This window comes from Poecilia reticulata, chromosome 14 (genome assembly GCF_904066995.2).
Source record: "Poecilia reticulata chromosome 14, P_reticulata-male-v2, whole genome shotgun sequence".
Taxonomy (NCBI): domain Eukaryota; kingdom Metazoa; phylum Chordata; class Actinopteri; order Cyprinodontiformes; family Poeciliidae; genus Poecilia; species Poecilia reticulata.
Window position 1 is genome coordinate 7,297,753 of NC_088843.1, and position 18,349 is coordinate 7,316,101.

At 37.3% G+C, this 18,349-nt stretch overlaps 1 protein-coding gene across 1 annotated transcript; it reads left to right on the forward strand.

The window, feature by feature from the left end:
- The first annotated feature begins 4,852 nt into the window (after nt 1-4,852).
- map3k7cl (map3k7 C-terminal like) lies at nt 4,853-16,476 on the forward strand. The gene is made up of 5 exons (XM_008427220.3): nt 4,853-5,387; nt 7,644-7,725; nt 10,433-10,491; nt 10,764-10,879; nt 14,539-16,476. Exons 2-5 carry the CDS (start codon nt 7,650-7,652, stop codon nt 14,717-14,719), a joined length of 432 nt encoding a protein of 143 aa, XP_008425442.1. The 5' UTR covers nt 4,853-5,387; nt 7,644-7,649; the 3' UTR covers nt 14,720-16,476.
- The last annotated feature ends 1,873 nt before the right edge of the window (nt 16,477-18,349 follow it).

An 18,349-nucleotide genomic window follows, 5' to 3' on the forward strand; every position in this document is an offset into this window, starting at 1 on the left:
GATATCCATCCAGAAACTCTCGCACATACACACAAAATGGAGCTCCACAATGCTGTGAGATGGCGAGAGGGAACGGTAAAAAGAGAAAGAGTTTCAATGCAAGAAATTCTCAGCATCTTAAAACACACACACACACAAAAAACAATCTCCTGTTCACCTAAGTGTACTGTGGCAGGCTTTTTTTCTTCATTTGTCAAATTTGAAAGCCTGAGGGGACGTCTTTTCTCCCTGCAGTCACAGCAGGTCCTATTCAATGTCTGACGTCTGATGTGTTGAAAAGGTGAATACATCAGTGAGGAAGACTATTTCAGTTTCAAGCTTGCTGTACATGTCACATACTACACAATATTTTTTTCTACATGCTGCACATTTCCTTTAAAGAAAAAAGCTTCCAATTAATAGTTGTGGATTTTACTGGTGTTTTTAACAAAAAGTAGCATGTGTTTAATGGCGCTGTAGTGAAGCAAGACCTGGACTTTTTGCGGTAGGTTAGATGTTAAATTTTAATAAGTTGTTTCAGTAGCATATTACTATTCTCTTTGGTTGCAGATAAATTATGATCTGTCAAGTGTGGCTGCATTAAACACTTACAAATTAAAAATGTTCTTTATCTTTGTTTTGCTGTATGAGCAAACAAACTCAGCTGAACATTGTTGTAATTGGCTTTGAGGGAGCCACAGCCTTCTAGTATTTTCCTTATAGAGAATGTAGACACTTAATTCTGAGCTTTTCAGAGAAGCTGATTGTATTTTAAAATACGCCATGCATTTGCTCTGTTATCTGTTTTAGGTTAAAGATTTTCTTTAATCTCTCAGGCCAAAAGTAACAAGTTCAAGCTTACAGATTTTGAAACACTGAACAGTGTGTTCTCATCAAATAGCTTTCTCTTTTTTTGCGATACACTAAAGGCCGATGGAAGTTTAACCGCAAAAAATAACAAATTGGCTGTTTTCATGGGACGCAAGTGATCCGATGATGCTTTGCATGACCTTTATCTCACCAAGTCATCTCTTAGCGTGTGCTTCTTTTCTTTTTATCATGATTTTAAATATGAAAACAAAATCAAGTTAAAATTTTTGTTTCATTTTTGACCATGAGAAAACAAAAAAGAAAAAATAGCCAGTATTTCCATTGCATATTTTTATTTTTGCTTTAATAAAAATCCAACATTTTATTATATTTCATTTATATGGCTTAGTTTTTGTCACTGATGTCTGAATACAAAATAGAATGGGACAAACACTTAATGGGGTGACATTGAAACTGGAATATGTGCTTGTGTAAATAGTTTCTAAATCACTCAAATCAGACTTTTTACTTTGGCGTGCCTCTATGTAAACTGACTGTTCTGTACACCTCCCAAAAGAATTGGACCATGCTTCACTTAATCTCGTCATGTAATGAGTTTTCTCTTTTTTTCCCCAATTTTTTTTGTATTTAGATTAATTCGGGGATTGGGCTCAGTCCTGTGTAATAGCATTTGGTTGCCTCTAATCTCCTAACCCCATGAATCTTAATCAAAACCAAAGGCAGTTTTTCTTTTCTTTTTTTTTTATCTTCCTCTAATCCATCTTGAACAAGGCCAGGGATTACAATTCTGACCTTGGCATTCTGCTCTAAGCAAGAATCCATGTCCATCTTTGTCGTGGGCATGTTACCTGACTGACACTATTGACGTGTTTACATTTTTTTACATGCTTTATCCCTGTGAGATTTATGCCAGGAAAAATCTGACAGCATCACTGGTCTTGAAATAAACACACACAAAAAATAGTTTACTTGTTTCTGCTGTTCAGATGGAGAAACTTCAAATGGATGCTGGCATTTACCTGTTTGTGGTTTTGAGCCAAAAACAAGAGATTATTTATGCAGAAGTCTTGCAGCATTGAAGAGGAGATTTACAGAAAACACTCACTTGAGAATGGTTCTTATGAAAAAAAACCCTGCACGGTAAAATTTACATTATTCCAAATTAATAGTTTTGTTGTATGAAATCAAATTCCATATAGAAAAATTTCATTTCTATTATGGATCCTTCAGACTTGTCAGGCTCAGTTTGTGTATCAGCATGTGACGTTTTCAACTGTACAAACAACAACAGGGGAATTAAATTTCAACTATGACTGCAGCATAAAAAATGGCAGATGTCTGGGTGTGTCCCATCCATCACAATGAAATGAAGACTCCCTGAGGCTGATAAGGCAGGTCTGTGTCAACAGCCTGTCAATGAAGACAAATGAGGAGGAGGAGGCTTTCAGAAGAATACAGTATCTTTTATCTCCATCTGCTCCCCTCAATGTGTCTCCCTTCTTCTGAGTGCTTGAAGTCCTGGTTGTAAATAATTCAGGGTCAATGCTGCCATCTGCTGGTGGGCATGTGAAGTGGTCTTGTCGGTAAAAACAAAACTGCCCAATTCATAAGTACACAGTCAAAATCTCAAATGCTACATGTATCTTTAAAGAATTATTTCCAAGTGCCAGTATAAAAAGTGTAGGTGCATTTTTATTTAGCCCTTTTTACTTTTGGAAATTTTAATTCAAACATTTTTGCAACCATGTTTAAATGTAACCAAATTACTACATAGAGTCCACCTGTGTCTAATTTATTCTCAACATGAACATAACTTTAAATGCCTTTGAGATGTGTTCGAGAAGATTCATCACCAAATTGCATCATTAAGACCAAGAAACAGCCCGGGCAAGTCAGGGACACAGAAGGGCAGAAGCTTAGAGCCAGGGCAGGTTATGACAAAATTTCCCATCAGTCATCACACAGCGCTCTACTTCATCCATCTGAAAGAAAACTTGCTCTAATTTTTACTTTAAGCAAAGAAACTTTCAGAAGACACCATCAATTAATATATTAGAAGCAGCAGTAGCAGCAAGAGTCAGCTGTAGATCTTGCAACAAATGTATAATTAATTTCTGTTATGAATTATTTTTCATTCTACAATAAATCCTCTTCCAACATAGCAGGTAATTAACGCCGTTTTAGATTCAGCAGATCTTGCCATTGTGAATCATTGTGCATCGGTCAGCAGCAGAAAAGTGAGTTCAGAGAAAGATCGCTACTGCTGACCTACTGCAGTTTTAAAGTGGCTGAATGTTTCAGCGTTTTCCTTCATATGCTGAATGGACAACTTTCTTTATAATAATTGTGTTCCTAAGGATTGCAGACCTTACACTGCAAACATTTTAATTGTTAGCGGAATCTAGAGCTATATAAATGCAGCCATGTATTTTTTTTCCCTCATGCATTCCATAATCCTTTATTTCTTTTACTTCAGTCACTTTTCCAGGGAGCATATAGATGTGGAAATGATCACCTTATCCCCTATTCTGTGAAGTGAACACTCATCATGCTGAAGTATTATTTTATAAAATGCATAATTCATGAAAAATTGACAGCAATGTCTAAGCTACCTGTAGCACCAATGTCATTTACATCTTTATGATTCAACGGCTGCATCAGGTTTTTCTATTCAGTGCTCTGCACCTCACATACATACATTTGCTGTGGTATGATCCATTCTTTTATGATTCATCTGTGCTAATCACTGTCTTGATCTTGGTAAAGGCTTTTTCCTGGCACAGCTCCCATCCAGATTAAATGCTAGCAATCTATTTCTGATTATGGATGCAAGATTTACAAGACTTAACAAAAGGTTCTTAACCATTCTTTCCATCAAAAAACTTTATTATTATGCTGATTTAGTTGATTTGCAAAAGGTCTTCAGATCCAACTGCAAGTTCCAACACAAAAGTAACACACATCAGGTCCCAGAGGTTAGAGTTTTAAATAAAACAGATTGCACTTGTCAATGATTGAATAGTCTATAAACTGACTTTGTAATTACTGAAAGCAACAATTTAATCCTTGACACGAAATCTACAGACACTACAGTGCAAATAAAAAAGTCTTATGTGTTTGAGTACTATGGTCATTAATGGACATGTTACTGTAAGAGATTAATTTTGAAGGATCAAATAATTGATGAAACAACTGTCACAGAAACATTAAATTTAGTATATTAAAGCGAGGTATAATGTCTTGTTAAAGTATGAAACTCGACCCCTTCAATATTTCTGCATTTTACCACATAAACATGTTTATTTTCCTTGGATTTTATTTCTCCTTAATTGTGAGGTTCAATGAATTGTATGTTTTCCATTATTAAAAATAAATACATAAATAAATCTGAAGACTTTGGCATGAAGTTTTAATCAGACATCTTTTACCGGATGTCTCTACCATCTTTTTCTTTTCTTTTTTCTTTTTGCTATTGCAAAGGGGCCATCTTTCATATTAAACCACTAAAATGGTTGCTAATTTTCCTTTGCAAAATAACTAAAACTCTGTAAAAAAAAAAAAAAAAAAAAAACGTACCGTAGAAATGTGAAGGATCTTTCTGTGATTTTTGACAGGTGTCTTTTCCTGTATTTTCTACTTCATGCGTTGCATCTTGGGAACAAGAACCTTTGCAAAGCGCGAAAACCGGTTTACTAGCTGCTACCCAGATACTGGAATGCCATCCTTTGAACTTGGGTTGAACTTAAGAGCTGGAGTAACCTCTATTTGGCACTTTTGTTGTATGTAAAATAAATCAAAACATTATTCTTAATTAATAAAATCCTTTGTGGTAGTAGCTGAGCTTGTTTGACTTTGGGAGACTTGAGCCTAGCTAGTTTGCTATAGTAAACTCTTGTGGTCTCACTTCAATGTTTTTTTTTAATTTATATATTTTTTATTTTAGTTTTCAAAAACTAAATAAATATTAATATTGGGGTTTTTTTCACATAAAGGGCCGTCGAGACTCTGTTTTCCTCTACAAGACCACATAAGAGATGCTTACTCTGAACAACTGCCTCATTGCAGTGCTATTGCAAAGCGACCATCCCAGTGGGATGACTGTGTCACTCAAAACGGAGTTGGAGCTGTGGGCATGTTTGCAGGCTAAAGTCATGTCATCTGAGACATTTAATTGGGTCTGAGCCGCCACGGGGGGACAGTGAACAGCATTCCCGCTCTGCGTGCCTGAAAACTGAGTTTACTCCACTCCGCGTGGCTGCAGTCTGCGGATAACACATGCGTGCCGAGGCAAACTTAAGCTGTGGATGACATTAACAGCTGAGGCGAGCAAAGTGGACATCTTTTCTTAAATCTTACTAATCACAAAATAATGAAGGGGTTTTGGTAAAAGTACAGATTGAAGTAAGGAGACATTAGTTTTTCTATTTTTTGATGATCTGGATTTGCTCAGGAGTGGCAACGGCTGACACAAGGGGGCAACAGGGAAGACCCCAATCCCTCCCAAATTGAGGATTTACTTGGATTTGAACTTTTCAGAAGCCTACAGCTTTTTCTGGCTTAGTTTGGATCTGCTTCAGGTAACGATGCCCTTTCGGAACCGATTTTTTCCTTCTAGCTCCTCATGCAAAAAATACTTCACACCATATCCATTGCAGTGTTGATGCGTAAAACTATATACAAATTCTACTTTATGATAGCGCCATCATTAATACATGTATTGTATTAGTGAACCTTTTAAGAGACAGCTTCGTTACAGAAGGTCGTTGGGGGAGAGTGGAGTGAGTTAAGCAGGGTTAAAGGAGGCAAATGCCCAGATATAAAAAGCCTGCACCTCCACTGAAAGGGGTCATGCAGCCCTCATCACCAGTCTGCCAAAGCTCTGTAATTATTTAATCCCTCTGCAACTTCAAATGCATGATGAAACTGGTGGTTGTGTGTAGTTGGTGTATTTATAAGAGCCCGCAGAGCGGTTTCATCACATGACTTATCAAACGGGTCGGCACTGGCTCTCATTGCAATTCAACGCGACACCTGCTGAGTTCAGTATTTATTTTACCTTGCCAGTTGAAATAACGGGTATGCACGTAGTTTAAATATAGCCTAATTGGAAATTAAAACATTTATAAATGTTTATTTTAATAAGAGAAATTCCCAAAAAAATGTTTTAAAACCAGAAAATATGAAGGCTCTAAGATGCAAAACATAAACAAAATCGCACACAAAAACATACCACAGTATAAAAAAAGACTAAAAAAGGCATAAAAAAAACAATATAGAATGACACATTCTTAGGAATACATACTTTTCATTGTTGCTATGGTGTTTGCATTTCAGAGCTACTAGTAAGTAATTATAAATACTTATAATAAGACGGTTCCTTTAAATAAAAAGGAGAAAAAGGAAAAAAACCTTAGAGTTGCTGTTGACCAATCAGACAACTGCCTCGTTAGATACTAAAGAATACATATATATTAGGACAGTGCAATAATATCGATTTTGCGATATACATAAATATTTTCTTTCCTAGAAAAAAATCGATATTAATCCGCAAGTATCGTAACATCCAACTGTCACCTAGCTCACTCACTGCTTGCTTCGCCGGGAGAGTGATTCGGTCATCAGGCTTAGAGTGATTCCTTCAGATGTTAAGTGTCAAGGTTAAAAAAGTATCAAACTATTCAGAGCAGTGTACTTGGTGCACTTTATTTACTTTACAAATGCATGTAAGCTACAGTTTGTACTGTTTCAATTAAAAGAAACATGTTTTCTCACCACTTCTTTTATTCATTTTGTCCAGCTGTCGACTTTAAGTCTGTGTCCATGTCAAACCAGAGCCAGGTATTGTGTAGTTGGTGCTTTTAATCAGTTTTCAGTTAAATTAATTAAATCCAACTCTATAACAGTCACAAAATGTCACCAAAATCACTGTCCCTCTACAATCTTTCAGAAAATCGCAAAAGTGAATTGAATTGTATTGTTTGCTGAATAACGCAATATATATTGTATTGTGAGCAGAATATCATGTATCGTATCGTGAGGTTATTGTATCATTACAGTCCTAATATATACACTGCTCAAAAAAATAAAGGGAACACTTAAACAACACAATATAACTCCAAGTAAATCAAACTTCTGTGAAATTAAACTGTCCACTTAGGAAGCAACACTGATTGACAACGGGGACCCTCGTCGGGTCAATCAGTGTTGCTTCCTAAGTGGACAGTTTGATTTCACAGAACTTTGATTTACTTGGTGTTATATTGTGTTGTTTAAGTGTTCCCTTTATTTTTTTGAGCAGTGTATATATATCTATATATATATATATATATAAAAATAATACATTTTCTGATCAGTTAATTGACCTCATAAGTGCTACAGGGTTGGTGTTGGATTTTCAGTGTGGATGCTGTTACTAAGTGAAAAGGAAATTATAGGATTTTTGAGGTTTTTAATCGTGAAGTTTTCAATCTCCATCTGTTATAAAAAATTCTTAATGTGGAAGTGCTTAAATTAAAGCATTTAGACATGTCAGGTATAAGGCAAGACTCTGTTCTTAAGAATACACAGAGACTCTTCTGTACAAGTAACAATAAAGTAACATTAAAATTTCAGCTGTCTTTATTTAAAGAAAAAAAAATAACAGCAACTCCTACCTCACTCATGTAGAGGTACATTACAGCCTCTCCTTATAAATAACAATGACCAATTTCAGTAGCAAAAAAATAAAAAATCAACCACAAAATTCTGATCTGTCCATCTCTAAAATTTGCATCTTCCAAATTGTGCTTTGAATTGTTCTGACAGCTTTTTTTTCTCCCTGTTGCCCCATGAAGGGATAAATGATCACCTCAACCAGAAGAGTGTCTCCTGATAAATCTGAAGTTAGAATAGCCTTCAGCCTCGATGACACATCAGGTAAACACACATGCACATACAGTACATACTGTGAACACACACATGGCCAAATCCTTTAGTACAAAACTTCTTGCCTGCCCCTGTGCTCCAGGATCTCAGAATGATTAGAAACAAGTTATTTTGAGGTTTTGAGCTGCTCTGATTACTCAGCTTGTCATTTAACACCAGATCAAAACTACTTTTGGTTCGTTTCCACTATGTGTGGAACATGTGTATTACATTCTGCCAACCAAAACAGACCATGCCGACTGTAGCTTGAGTAACTCCCACTCGCTTCAACTGCGGGTTCATTCTTCCACACTATGTCTGAGACAGGTGTTATCACTATTTCTGTATGACCACAGCATGTTAAAAACAAACGCAGCACTGTACTGGCAAAATGCAAATATATGGACACCAAACTACTGTTTCATTTTTTTTAGAAAAAGCACTAAAGCCCCTTGAGGTTTTTCCACATTTTGTAATATTGCAACCAGATGCTTATATTTTGGGGGGATTTTCTGTGAGTGATGACACCAAAAGCTAGGATAGAAGTTGAAAGATATTTGGTTTTCCAATTTGTAAAAAAATAAATAAAAACCGTCTGACAGTTGTCTGCAGTTCACCAAATCAATACGTGGGAAGAACATCTTTCACTGCAATCATGGCTACCAGTCTTTTTGGGTGTGCCTTTCTGAGAATCAGATATTTTTTGCCCCTTCATCTTTGCAAAATAACACAAGCTCAATCAGAAGGCATTTAGTGTTTGTGAGCAACGGATTTTACATTTTGTCAAAGCTTAATAATTGGATTTAGGTCTGGGTTTTGTCTCGCCCGGAACGTTAGCTGGAGATAGGCACCAGCACCCCTCCCGACCCCACCAAGGGACAAGGGTGTAAGAAAATGGATGGATGGATGGGTCTGGGTTTTGATTAAGCCATTCTAACATACAGATACACTTTGATCTATATTATTCCTTTGTAGCTCTGGTTGCATGTAGAAAGGTGAAGTTGTGCTGAAGTCTTAAAGGGGTGGCATTAGGCCTACTTACTTTCCAGGTAAAAAAATGCAGTTTTATAGAACTATTAGGTAAGTTCAGTTGTTATGAAATGCTGTATGAATAAATGCATTAGGCATTCTGAATGATCTTGCAAAGGCCCATATAGTCAGTTTTCTAAATTGCTCTTTTTACTACCACCTTCACATGTATATTAAACCGAAAGAGCATACCTTTCGACCTAGGTGCTGCCTGTCAGGATGTTTTACTGCAGTAGAGTCAGGCACTGGGACAGCAGCTGCAGCTTTGCAATGACAGAGTCAGGTTTCTCTTATAATACTAACAGTGTCTTGCTGCCTGATTCACCGTTCAGCTTTTAGAACACTGGCCTATATTTATAAGCAGTTAACACTTCCAGTTCAACCCCACCCAATCCTTGATGCCCCCCGCCTTGTCTCTCTTTCTCGTAGGCAGCAATGTGAAGAGCTATACCAGGAACGGCCATCTCAAATTTGTGTCTGAGAGGTCATTTGCCAAGCTCGTTCACTGAATGCAGCTCTCTCAAGGCAATTGTGCATACAATGTCAAAGCTGCCCATGCAGAATCTTTACCTCCAAATCATAACTGGATATTTTGGATCCTCTGAGATCATGTTATTGTTTCTTTGAACTCATGTTTCACAGCAAGAGATGAGCTGTGCTCCATCTGAGGATCAACGTTTAGACCCTCCGTGACTTCATGCCTGACATAGTTCAAACCCAACACTGTGTCAGTCCTAAGCATGAGAACCATATTTACTCCCCTTTATAATTGGCCCAAGGCTAAAGGCTTGCCCACTAATACTCCTGATTTTAGAAGATTGCATCACTCCGGGATTCTCCACATGTTCCACAACTCTCGGAAGGGTATGCATCACTACCGAAACAGTGCAGACAACCTGTCTGTTTCTGTACGGCTGATTCCCTGTTTGACTTTACATCTGGTCCGGCTGATCTTCCTGTCCATTGCAGACAAGTACAGTGCTTGTTCAGTTGTATTCTTAACCTGCATGTCTTTCAGCCTGGCAGCTCATTACTGCTGCTCAGTCAGAGGACATGGCTTATTTAGAAGTGCAGCATTGTGTTACAATGTTGTTGTGCTAGACAGGAGAACCTATAGTGTTACATTTTCACAGAAAAGCATTGAGGACAAGTTAAAAGGTTCTGTGGCGCATGTAGCAAATAATAGGTTATTTGCTACATGCGAAACAGAACCTTTACGTTTTTTCTTCTGTTCCTTTTTTGTCTTTTCTTATGTGCAAAGTATTCTAGAAAAACATTGGCCTACAATTTTAGTTAACTATAGTTTACCATAATCGCATAAGGTTCTGGTGCATAAAGTAAAGAAGTTTGTAATTTGCAGGGCAACTGCATATGTAAAAAATGTGTCAAATGGCAAGTAGCGTGCTGCAGTCTAACTAAAAAAAAAAAGAAAAAAGAAAGGACGGACATGTGAATCTTGAAGGTTTCAATCAGAAATCTTTCTCAAGCCACATACTGTTTAGTTAGGTTTTAAAATTTTAGTCAAAAATAGCCACTAGAGGGAGCTTTTGAACCACAGGTGGTGCTTCTCCTGTCAATATAAGCATGAGAGGAAAAAAGCTTCATAAGTCAGCACATAAGTTTGGTTAGTTGTGATTCCCAGTTTTTTTTAACAATAATTCCTAACAGATTATGAACTCTATTTCTTCAGATATAAAAGATGTGGAAGATCTTTCACAGGCCTTCCCTGACCTTGAACAACGTTTACAGGTATGCAGTTCTATACTGTCCACTAATAAAAGGAAGAAAATGTGAAGTGTTTGTTTTGTGGTACTTCTGTTGTTCCTTCAGCCATGAACAGGTATTTTGCTTCTTGTTCTATTGCAACATTTTAATGTGAAACTCTGTGTGTCTCTGTATTCCAATATGATTGACTTGTGACTTGGAACTGTCCAGGGTCACATGTTTTTAGCAGTTTTGGTCAACATAAAACAAATCTGTCTTTTTCATATGTCTTCCTCTGCCTCTCCAATGTATTGCAGCCTGTGCCGCCTTGCATGTCCCTAAGAGAGAGTGTTCAGGTGTACAAAGAGCACTGCAGGATGGCCAGAGAGTTCCATCATGTAAAACACGAGATCTCTGTCCTCGAGGAACGCAAGTAAGACTCGATGATATGCGCAAATGATCCCAATCTTTGAATGGATAAGGAAGACTAATTACATGTGATGCAATTCTGAAAACAACTGAGCAAAAATACACATGGCTGAGTTGAATTTCTGTATGCAGTTTCTCCTACACTGCTGGCACCATGGGTCTGTAGCTAATGCAGCCCTCCTTAACTGGAAACTGCTGCAGGATTCATGGTTTCCCAATTAGGGGGTTGCACTGAAACAACCCACTTCAGGATTCCTAAATAAAGAGTTGCATGAAGACTAACCCTAGATAAGATAAAACATGATGAGTCACGTTGCTGCACACACACACTTCTTCCTTGTTGCCATTATCTACCAGTACACAAAGACTCTACATCTAACTGAAACGCAGCAAACAAGCAACAGATATACAAGGACGAAATGACAAAATACTGTCTAAATAACGTGGCTACAACTATCTCAGTACTGAACATGCTTTCGACTTTTGCTCACAATCATTGAAAGAAATGTATTATGCAATACTGAGTCTTGCTTCTCATATTTTAGAAAAGTGTTGCAAGAATGACAACAGGGATATTACTTCAAGAAAATGACAGGATCTTTTCTCAAATGTCTTGCTACACTTAGTCTGTATGAAAGCAAAGCAAACACTGAGGACTTTACCACTCTTCAGTATTGTTTGTATTACTATGTGATTTAAAATTTCAATAAAATAAGTCAAGGGACACATGTTATATTGTGGTAAGATCTTCTCAAAAACGTATTTGGTAATGTACAGGTTTATGTGAAAGTTTTAAAAGTCACATGCATATGAATGTGGTTTTTAAAAAATGTCTTCTTCCTCTTTTCAGCCACTTTGTGTGACAAAAATAAACATTCACTCACATACCCCCACATGTGCGCACACATGATTTCCTGCTTACTTCCATATTCAGAAACTCACAAATATTTCAGAAAGGAGGTTGTGGCCTTTTAGTGAACAAAAAGAAAACACTGTAAAAGACAAAACACTTTAATTTAAGTTATAACCAAAGGTGTAATCACTAATTCATTAGCCAGGTTACCACAGAAACCACATTTCTAAACAATAAATCTATTTGCGGTTGCCAGAGATGATCATCTGGTATGGCACCAGCAGTCAAATTAGAATATTATTAATTCCTTCATTTATTTCAGTAACTGAGATGACTCAGTGAAACAAGCACATAATATAGACTATTTACACAAAGACTCATGCTTTCAAGCCTTTATTTAGCTAATTAGGATTACTTTAAGTTTAGAGTTAATGAAGACATGGTATTAAAGATTAGAATAATACATCAGACCAATAAAAAACCTTGACAGTCCCTCCCACTTTGACTGTAAGACTTCCACATAATTACGACATTTACTGTATGCTTCCCCTTCCATCATTATAAAAACTAATACTCTTGTGTTGAGCTCCTGAACCTATCCTCCTACTAGTAGCATCTGCCTACTGGCGTTCAGTCCAGGATTCACTAGTCGTTGAATTTCTCAGTCTGCCAGTGGAAGGAGCTTCATATTCATAAAATAACAAAACCAAACCTATTGATATTTTCAAAGCCTTTCACAGAAACTATATAGGAGATTTCTAAGTAAACAACAATAGTAATGCACTGTTAAATAGGCATCAAACATAAAAAGCCTTTAGCAAGCTTTTTTTTTTTTTTGCAAGATAGATAAACTTGTATATCCAAACAAGAGTTTTTTTATTATTTAAATCTGAGCTGTAAGAGTTTAATGTCAGTATGAAATCTAATGTGGCAGAAATCAGAGAAATGATTCTTGACACCAGTGGTGAAGAAAAATATCAGGCTGGAAAAGTACACATTTAGGAGTGTTGTGGTGAAAGAACAAATGAGACAAAAAGTGAAGCCCTCAATTTAATGACTCATCTATTGCCGTTCAATAACAAAAGGACAAGAAACCTTTCTTAAATGACTAAAATAGCCATTTTCCCCTGGAGAATTCACTCTGTTCTTACATATTGAAACAAGTCAGTTGAGATAGCTTAAGCAAATAATCATCAGGTCTTTGGGACATTTCCCTTTTCAGGTTTGCTGTACAGATCCCACCTTTGTGGACTATGAACTAAATAGAAATGTTGTTGGAAATAGAGAGGTTGAAGTTTCCACTGACTTTTTACTGAAGAATAGACTTAGTCACACTCAGCAATTAAAATAGGCTAAATACAGTGGAGGGTTTTCAAAGACAGCTCTCACTTTTGTTGCTGTGAATAAACTAAAAATGATACCTTGACTAACAAGTGAGGAAACTGCACAGCTTTGAGAACCCTTTTCAGAGCTTTTTAATTAAAATACATGCTAAATTGTTGTGTGGGTAAAAAGAAAATAATTCACAAAAAAATTACTTTTGCATTTTTAACTAAAATAATCTAAGCTAATTGTGGCTCCTGAGTGCTTTCAGCTTGGCAATTTTGACCCACAGCGCAAAAAGTTTGGACACCACCGGACTAGAGAATTCCAAGTCAAGACAAATGTTTGTTTTGAGAAATTAGGAATTTGAGATATGCTTTAAGACGGAAAAAGGGGCATCAACCATTATGTTGAATTAATTAGTATTGCATTCCTTTTGTACAAATCTATAAGATAAGGAACATATTCTACTCACAATATGATATGATCCACAAAATGTTTCAATTTCTTTCACCTTTGTGAAAGAAATGTTACCTATGTGTACCGTATTTTCCGCACTATAAGGCGCACCTAAAAACCCTCAATTTCCTCAAAAGCCGACAGTGCGCCTAATAATTCAGTGCGCCTTATATATGGACCAATATTGAGCCACAACAGGTCTAGCAACTACGGTAAGCAGCCGCCGACTTCATTTTTGCTCGTAGAAGAAGAAGTGAGCGGTGCATGCTGGGATAGTTGTCAGAACGCTGGTTTGTTAATAAAGTTTGACTGACCTATCTACCTACCGACCTGATAATCAGGTCATCTGCAGGTCATTTAGCACCACGTTCTCCACAAACATGCTGTGCGGAACAGAGAAGGGTCACCATCATCCGGCCCAGTCGCGGAAGGCTCTCCTCGTCAACCCGAGTCGGACTGTTTTGTTGACATTCTTTATGTCAACAAAGTGGCTTTAGACATTTATCCGTGGTGCTTCGACTAGGGTTACCAAAGGACCAGAGGGACCAGCCCTTATACATTTAAAGCCGGGGGAGGTCGGGGGAAGAGAGACAGACTGCGATGGCAGCGTGTCGGTTGGTCTGTGTCACCCAGAAAGCAGTTGGGCACAATATCGCAACACCAACACCGTGAGTGAAACAATGACTGGGGCAGACTACTATATAAAGTACTCGGGACCACTTTTTAATTGAATATCCACATTTGTAGAGAATTGCGTACGGGACGGGTGGCAGCCCAGACTGAAGCGTCTATTCTATGCGCCTTATAATACGGTGCGCCTTATATATGAAAAAAGCTTTAAAAGTAAGCCATTCATTAAAGGTACGCCTTATAATCAGGTGCGCCTTATAGTGCAGAAAATACGGTAATTATTGAAAGTCCAGCATGTTCAGGGAGAGTTGCCAGCGTTTCTTACTACAAATGAAATGTTCTTTTTTGATACACCATAAAAAGAAAAGTCTGAAGGTTTGTCTTTCTCATTTCTTCAGGCGAAAGCTGCTGGCGGAGTTGGTGGAGGATGAGAAGGTTGCTGTAGAGATCGCCCGTCTCGATGAGGAGTTTCAGCGCTTAACAGAGGAGAACCACACACTGGTGACCCTCCACAGTGAGCGCAGGGAGCAGCTGGAGAGGCTTTGCCTCACCAATCGAACAAGGCAAGACCCCTCTTGACCTCCTACTTCCCAGAACCTGAGTCTATCAGACTTTCAGCTGACACCAGACCAGCGACCAGCAGACTGTTTTCATGTGCAGTCTTTGAATTGTCTAATTACACTGACAGGACCGTTTCTGTGGATGATCTGAGTCATTTGCGTGAACCTCAGATGTACGCTTGTCATCACTGAGAAGTTGTTAGAGTGATTCTAGTCAGCAATGATAGATTTTTAGGGTGCTGTTTTTATTTTTTTATTTGCTGAGCCATACTGGTCATAATAACAGAGAACAATGTATTGCAAAAGTATTTATATCATGTAAACTTTTTTACATTTGGTCAGGTTATAATCGCAAAATTCAATGTATTTTATTTAAACTTTAAGTGATAGACCAACCCATTTGGATTGCACTCAAACTAATTCACTTTCATAACAACAACAACATACAGTTGGCTTCAGGTGTCAATCAGTAAATCGCAGTCAATTTGCGTAATGTGCTTTTTTATTCAATCTCTCTGAATCAAAATTTTTTTTAATCATTTTTCAGTGCATTTAAAATTGTAAGTCATTTGGGTCTTTGGAGATGTTGAGTGTATTTTATCAATCAAAATAGGTGTGCACTTCGACTAGGACCTTCTAAAACATAACCCCAAACATTTCCCTTTTTGCTTAGATTGTATGCTTATGTTTTTTGCAGCATCTAATATGATTTTAAAAAAATGTTTTGCTCTGTTTTGAATTCCAAAGAAAACCTATACAAAAGGAAGACACTGCCAACACCCTGTTTCACAGTGGACAGTGGACATGGCGTGTTGAGGTCGACTTGTATCTTAACCATACATTGTGCATACAATGTACGCCAAAAGGTGCTATTACAGTCTAATCTGACAAGAACAGCTTCTTATACAAGTTTACCGTCCCCCTAAATGACCTGTGAAACTTCTATGGCTCTCTAAAAACAATAATTTTCTTTCCACCATTCTATAAGAGCTCAATTTGTGGAATGTGCCACTTTATTTTATCAACAAATTCTCCCATTTTAGCTGTTCATCTCTGGAGCTCATCCAAAGTTAACATACGCTTCTTAGCTGCTGTTCTCAGTCCTCATTCTGCCCATTTTGTGGTGGGTTTGAGGTCTTGATTGATAGGTTGAACAGTTTTAAAGTCATCAAATGCACTGGATTTTTTCGAGGTATTGGAATAAAAGGGGGCAAAGTATAAAAAGTCGTACTTTAAATTTTTTGATTTCTAAAAAAAAAATTTCCAAAAAAAATGTGCATCAGTTTCCTTACTTTACATAACCATGAGCTGCTTTGAGTTGGTCAGTCACATAAAATCCCAGTAAAATATATTGAATTTTGTTACTGTAACATGACAAATGTAAAAAAAAAAACATTATGAGTTTTATGAGTCAAGCCTACTTATGCAGCTTGAGTGACTGTAACCTGATGTTGTAAAGCAAATTCAGGTCCTGTGGAAAGTCAGATGCTTCATCTAAGGGAGCTAAAAATGGTGGGCTATGGTCCAAAATGTTATCGCAAATTTCAGTGTTAAAAACTGTGAGGGAAATTAAATTACCAAACTCTTTGGAAGGAATTACGAGAATGAAAAAAAATATATATTAGTAGTATCCGCTGCCAGAGTTGTAAATGATCATTTACATTTTGTGATCAGTGGTGTCAGTGGAATAGTGTTATCCTGTAAATAGGAAAGTAAACAACATTAACTGCTGTTTCTTTTCCTCTGATAATAAAAAGACATTTTATTGTAACAACAGCATCACTTCCTTAGTTTCATTTCTGAAGTCATTCACAGTTGTATTGTGTCCTCTTTGTCAGCCTTACGAAGAAAAAGGAAGAAGTTTTTTTTAATGACGAATGAGTTTATTCTGGAATTACGCAACACTCACCTGATTGGCTCGTTTAACTGTCTCTGGCTTCCTTCTTCTTTTAAATCATGTGACACTTGCAACTTAATTTGGTAATGATCACCATAGCGTGTTTTGCTGTAGCTACTTTAGGAGTTGACTTTTACCATTGTAAAATGTCATCATACAACAGTTTGCATACAAAACCGTCTTTTATTTCTATTCTTTCTTCAAAACCTTAAGCTTGAGAGGATCTATTAAGCTTGAACAAATTTGTTGACATGTATTGTACCATTTTGTAATCAGTCATTACTCTCGTAAAGGACAAAGACACACATTACATACGCAACACAGACAACAATGCTCTTTAGAGGAAATCTTTGCAGTGTTGTTTTTTTCACTCACAGGTTACTTCTCCTTTTGCGCTTTTGTCACACTTAGATTATTCAAATCATCAAATAGATGATTTAAAACAAAGCTAATCAAGATCAGTACAAAAAGCAGTTTTAAACTTGCCCCTATGGAATAAAAAAATACATTCCTCTCGTTAAATCATGAATGAACTGCAACCCAACAACAGTTTTGGAAAACTGTTTAATTTTACTAACCACACCCAAAGTTCCAAAATACAACTTGTCTGACAACATGAAGGAAAGACGCAACACATAACTCCAGTGAACTCCAGTGAACCACAGTCAGATTCATTATTCATAAATGAATGAAACATGGAGCAGTGCTGAATCTTCCCAGGACAGGAAAAAAAGAGTGGCTTCCAAAACACTCCTAGAGCACATAAACAACTTATTTAGAGCACAAAAAATGGCGGCTGGCTCTGATCAGTGTCAATAATTCATAAATAAGTAAGAGATGGGGGAAGTATGGCAGCCATAGAAGATGTCCAAGTCCAAGAGAACTATATCTTGATGACCACAGATATTTCTGGAACAATATTCTGTGGACAGTCGATGTGGAACATTTTGTAAGATATGTATTCCATTACATCTTGGAAACTTAACAGCATTTCAGAAGAAGAAAACGAAAAAGCATAAGAGTCAAACTTAGTGGCATTAGTGTGGGCTGCTTTTGCTAAAAAAGGACATCCAGTAATGAGCTTATGACCTTGATCTCAAGCACGCTTTCTATTTCCAAGCGATTCACTCAAAGCTCCTCCTTGCAGCTGCAGGACACTCACTAAGTGTCCCTCGCACAGCTCCATCAAACAAGCAGCAGCAATTGGCAAACATCTGGTGAAACTCCGCACCTGCTGAGCTTATCATTCAACTTACTTATCAGTCCAACGCGGAGGAGTGTTGGAATGAGTAGGTGCTTCTTAAAGAAACAGATGTCCAATTTCAAGCTGTCAAATTACAAACTGAAATTTATTTTAAACATGTTAACATAACAGCCTCGTTATCTCATTCTAACATTACATTTAGTAAAATAGAAGAGTTCTGTATTCTTTTTCACTTCACTGTATCACCTGAAGAAAGTCATTGTGTGTGTTGTTTTTCTGCAGTCTTTGTTTGATATAAGTTGCCTCATCTTCTTGAAATCCAGACTTTATCGCCTGCCTTCATCTTAGACTCCTTTATTGTGCTCAGGGTGGATTTCCAAGGAAAAGTCTGTTTACCAGACAGATCCAGTGGGGTGAAAAGTGCTAGCTCATCCTTTATCAGGAGGAGCGTATGAGTCAGCTCTGCTTTGTTACACCCATGGTGGTTACAACACATATACACACACAGACTTACACACACACACACACACACTCCCAGGGCTTCTCCC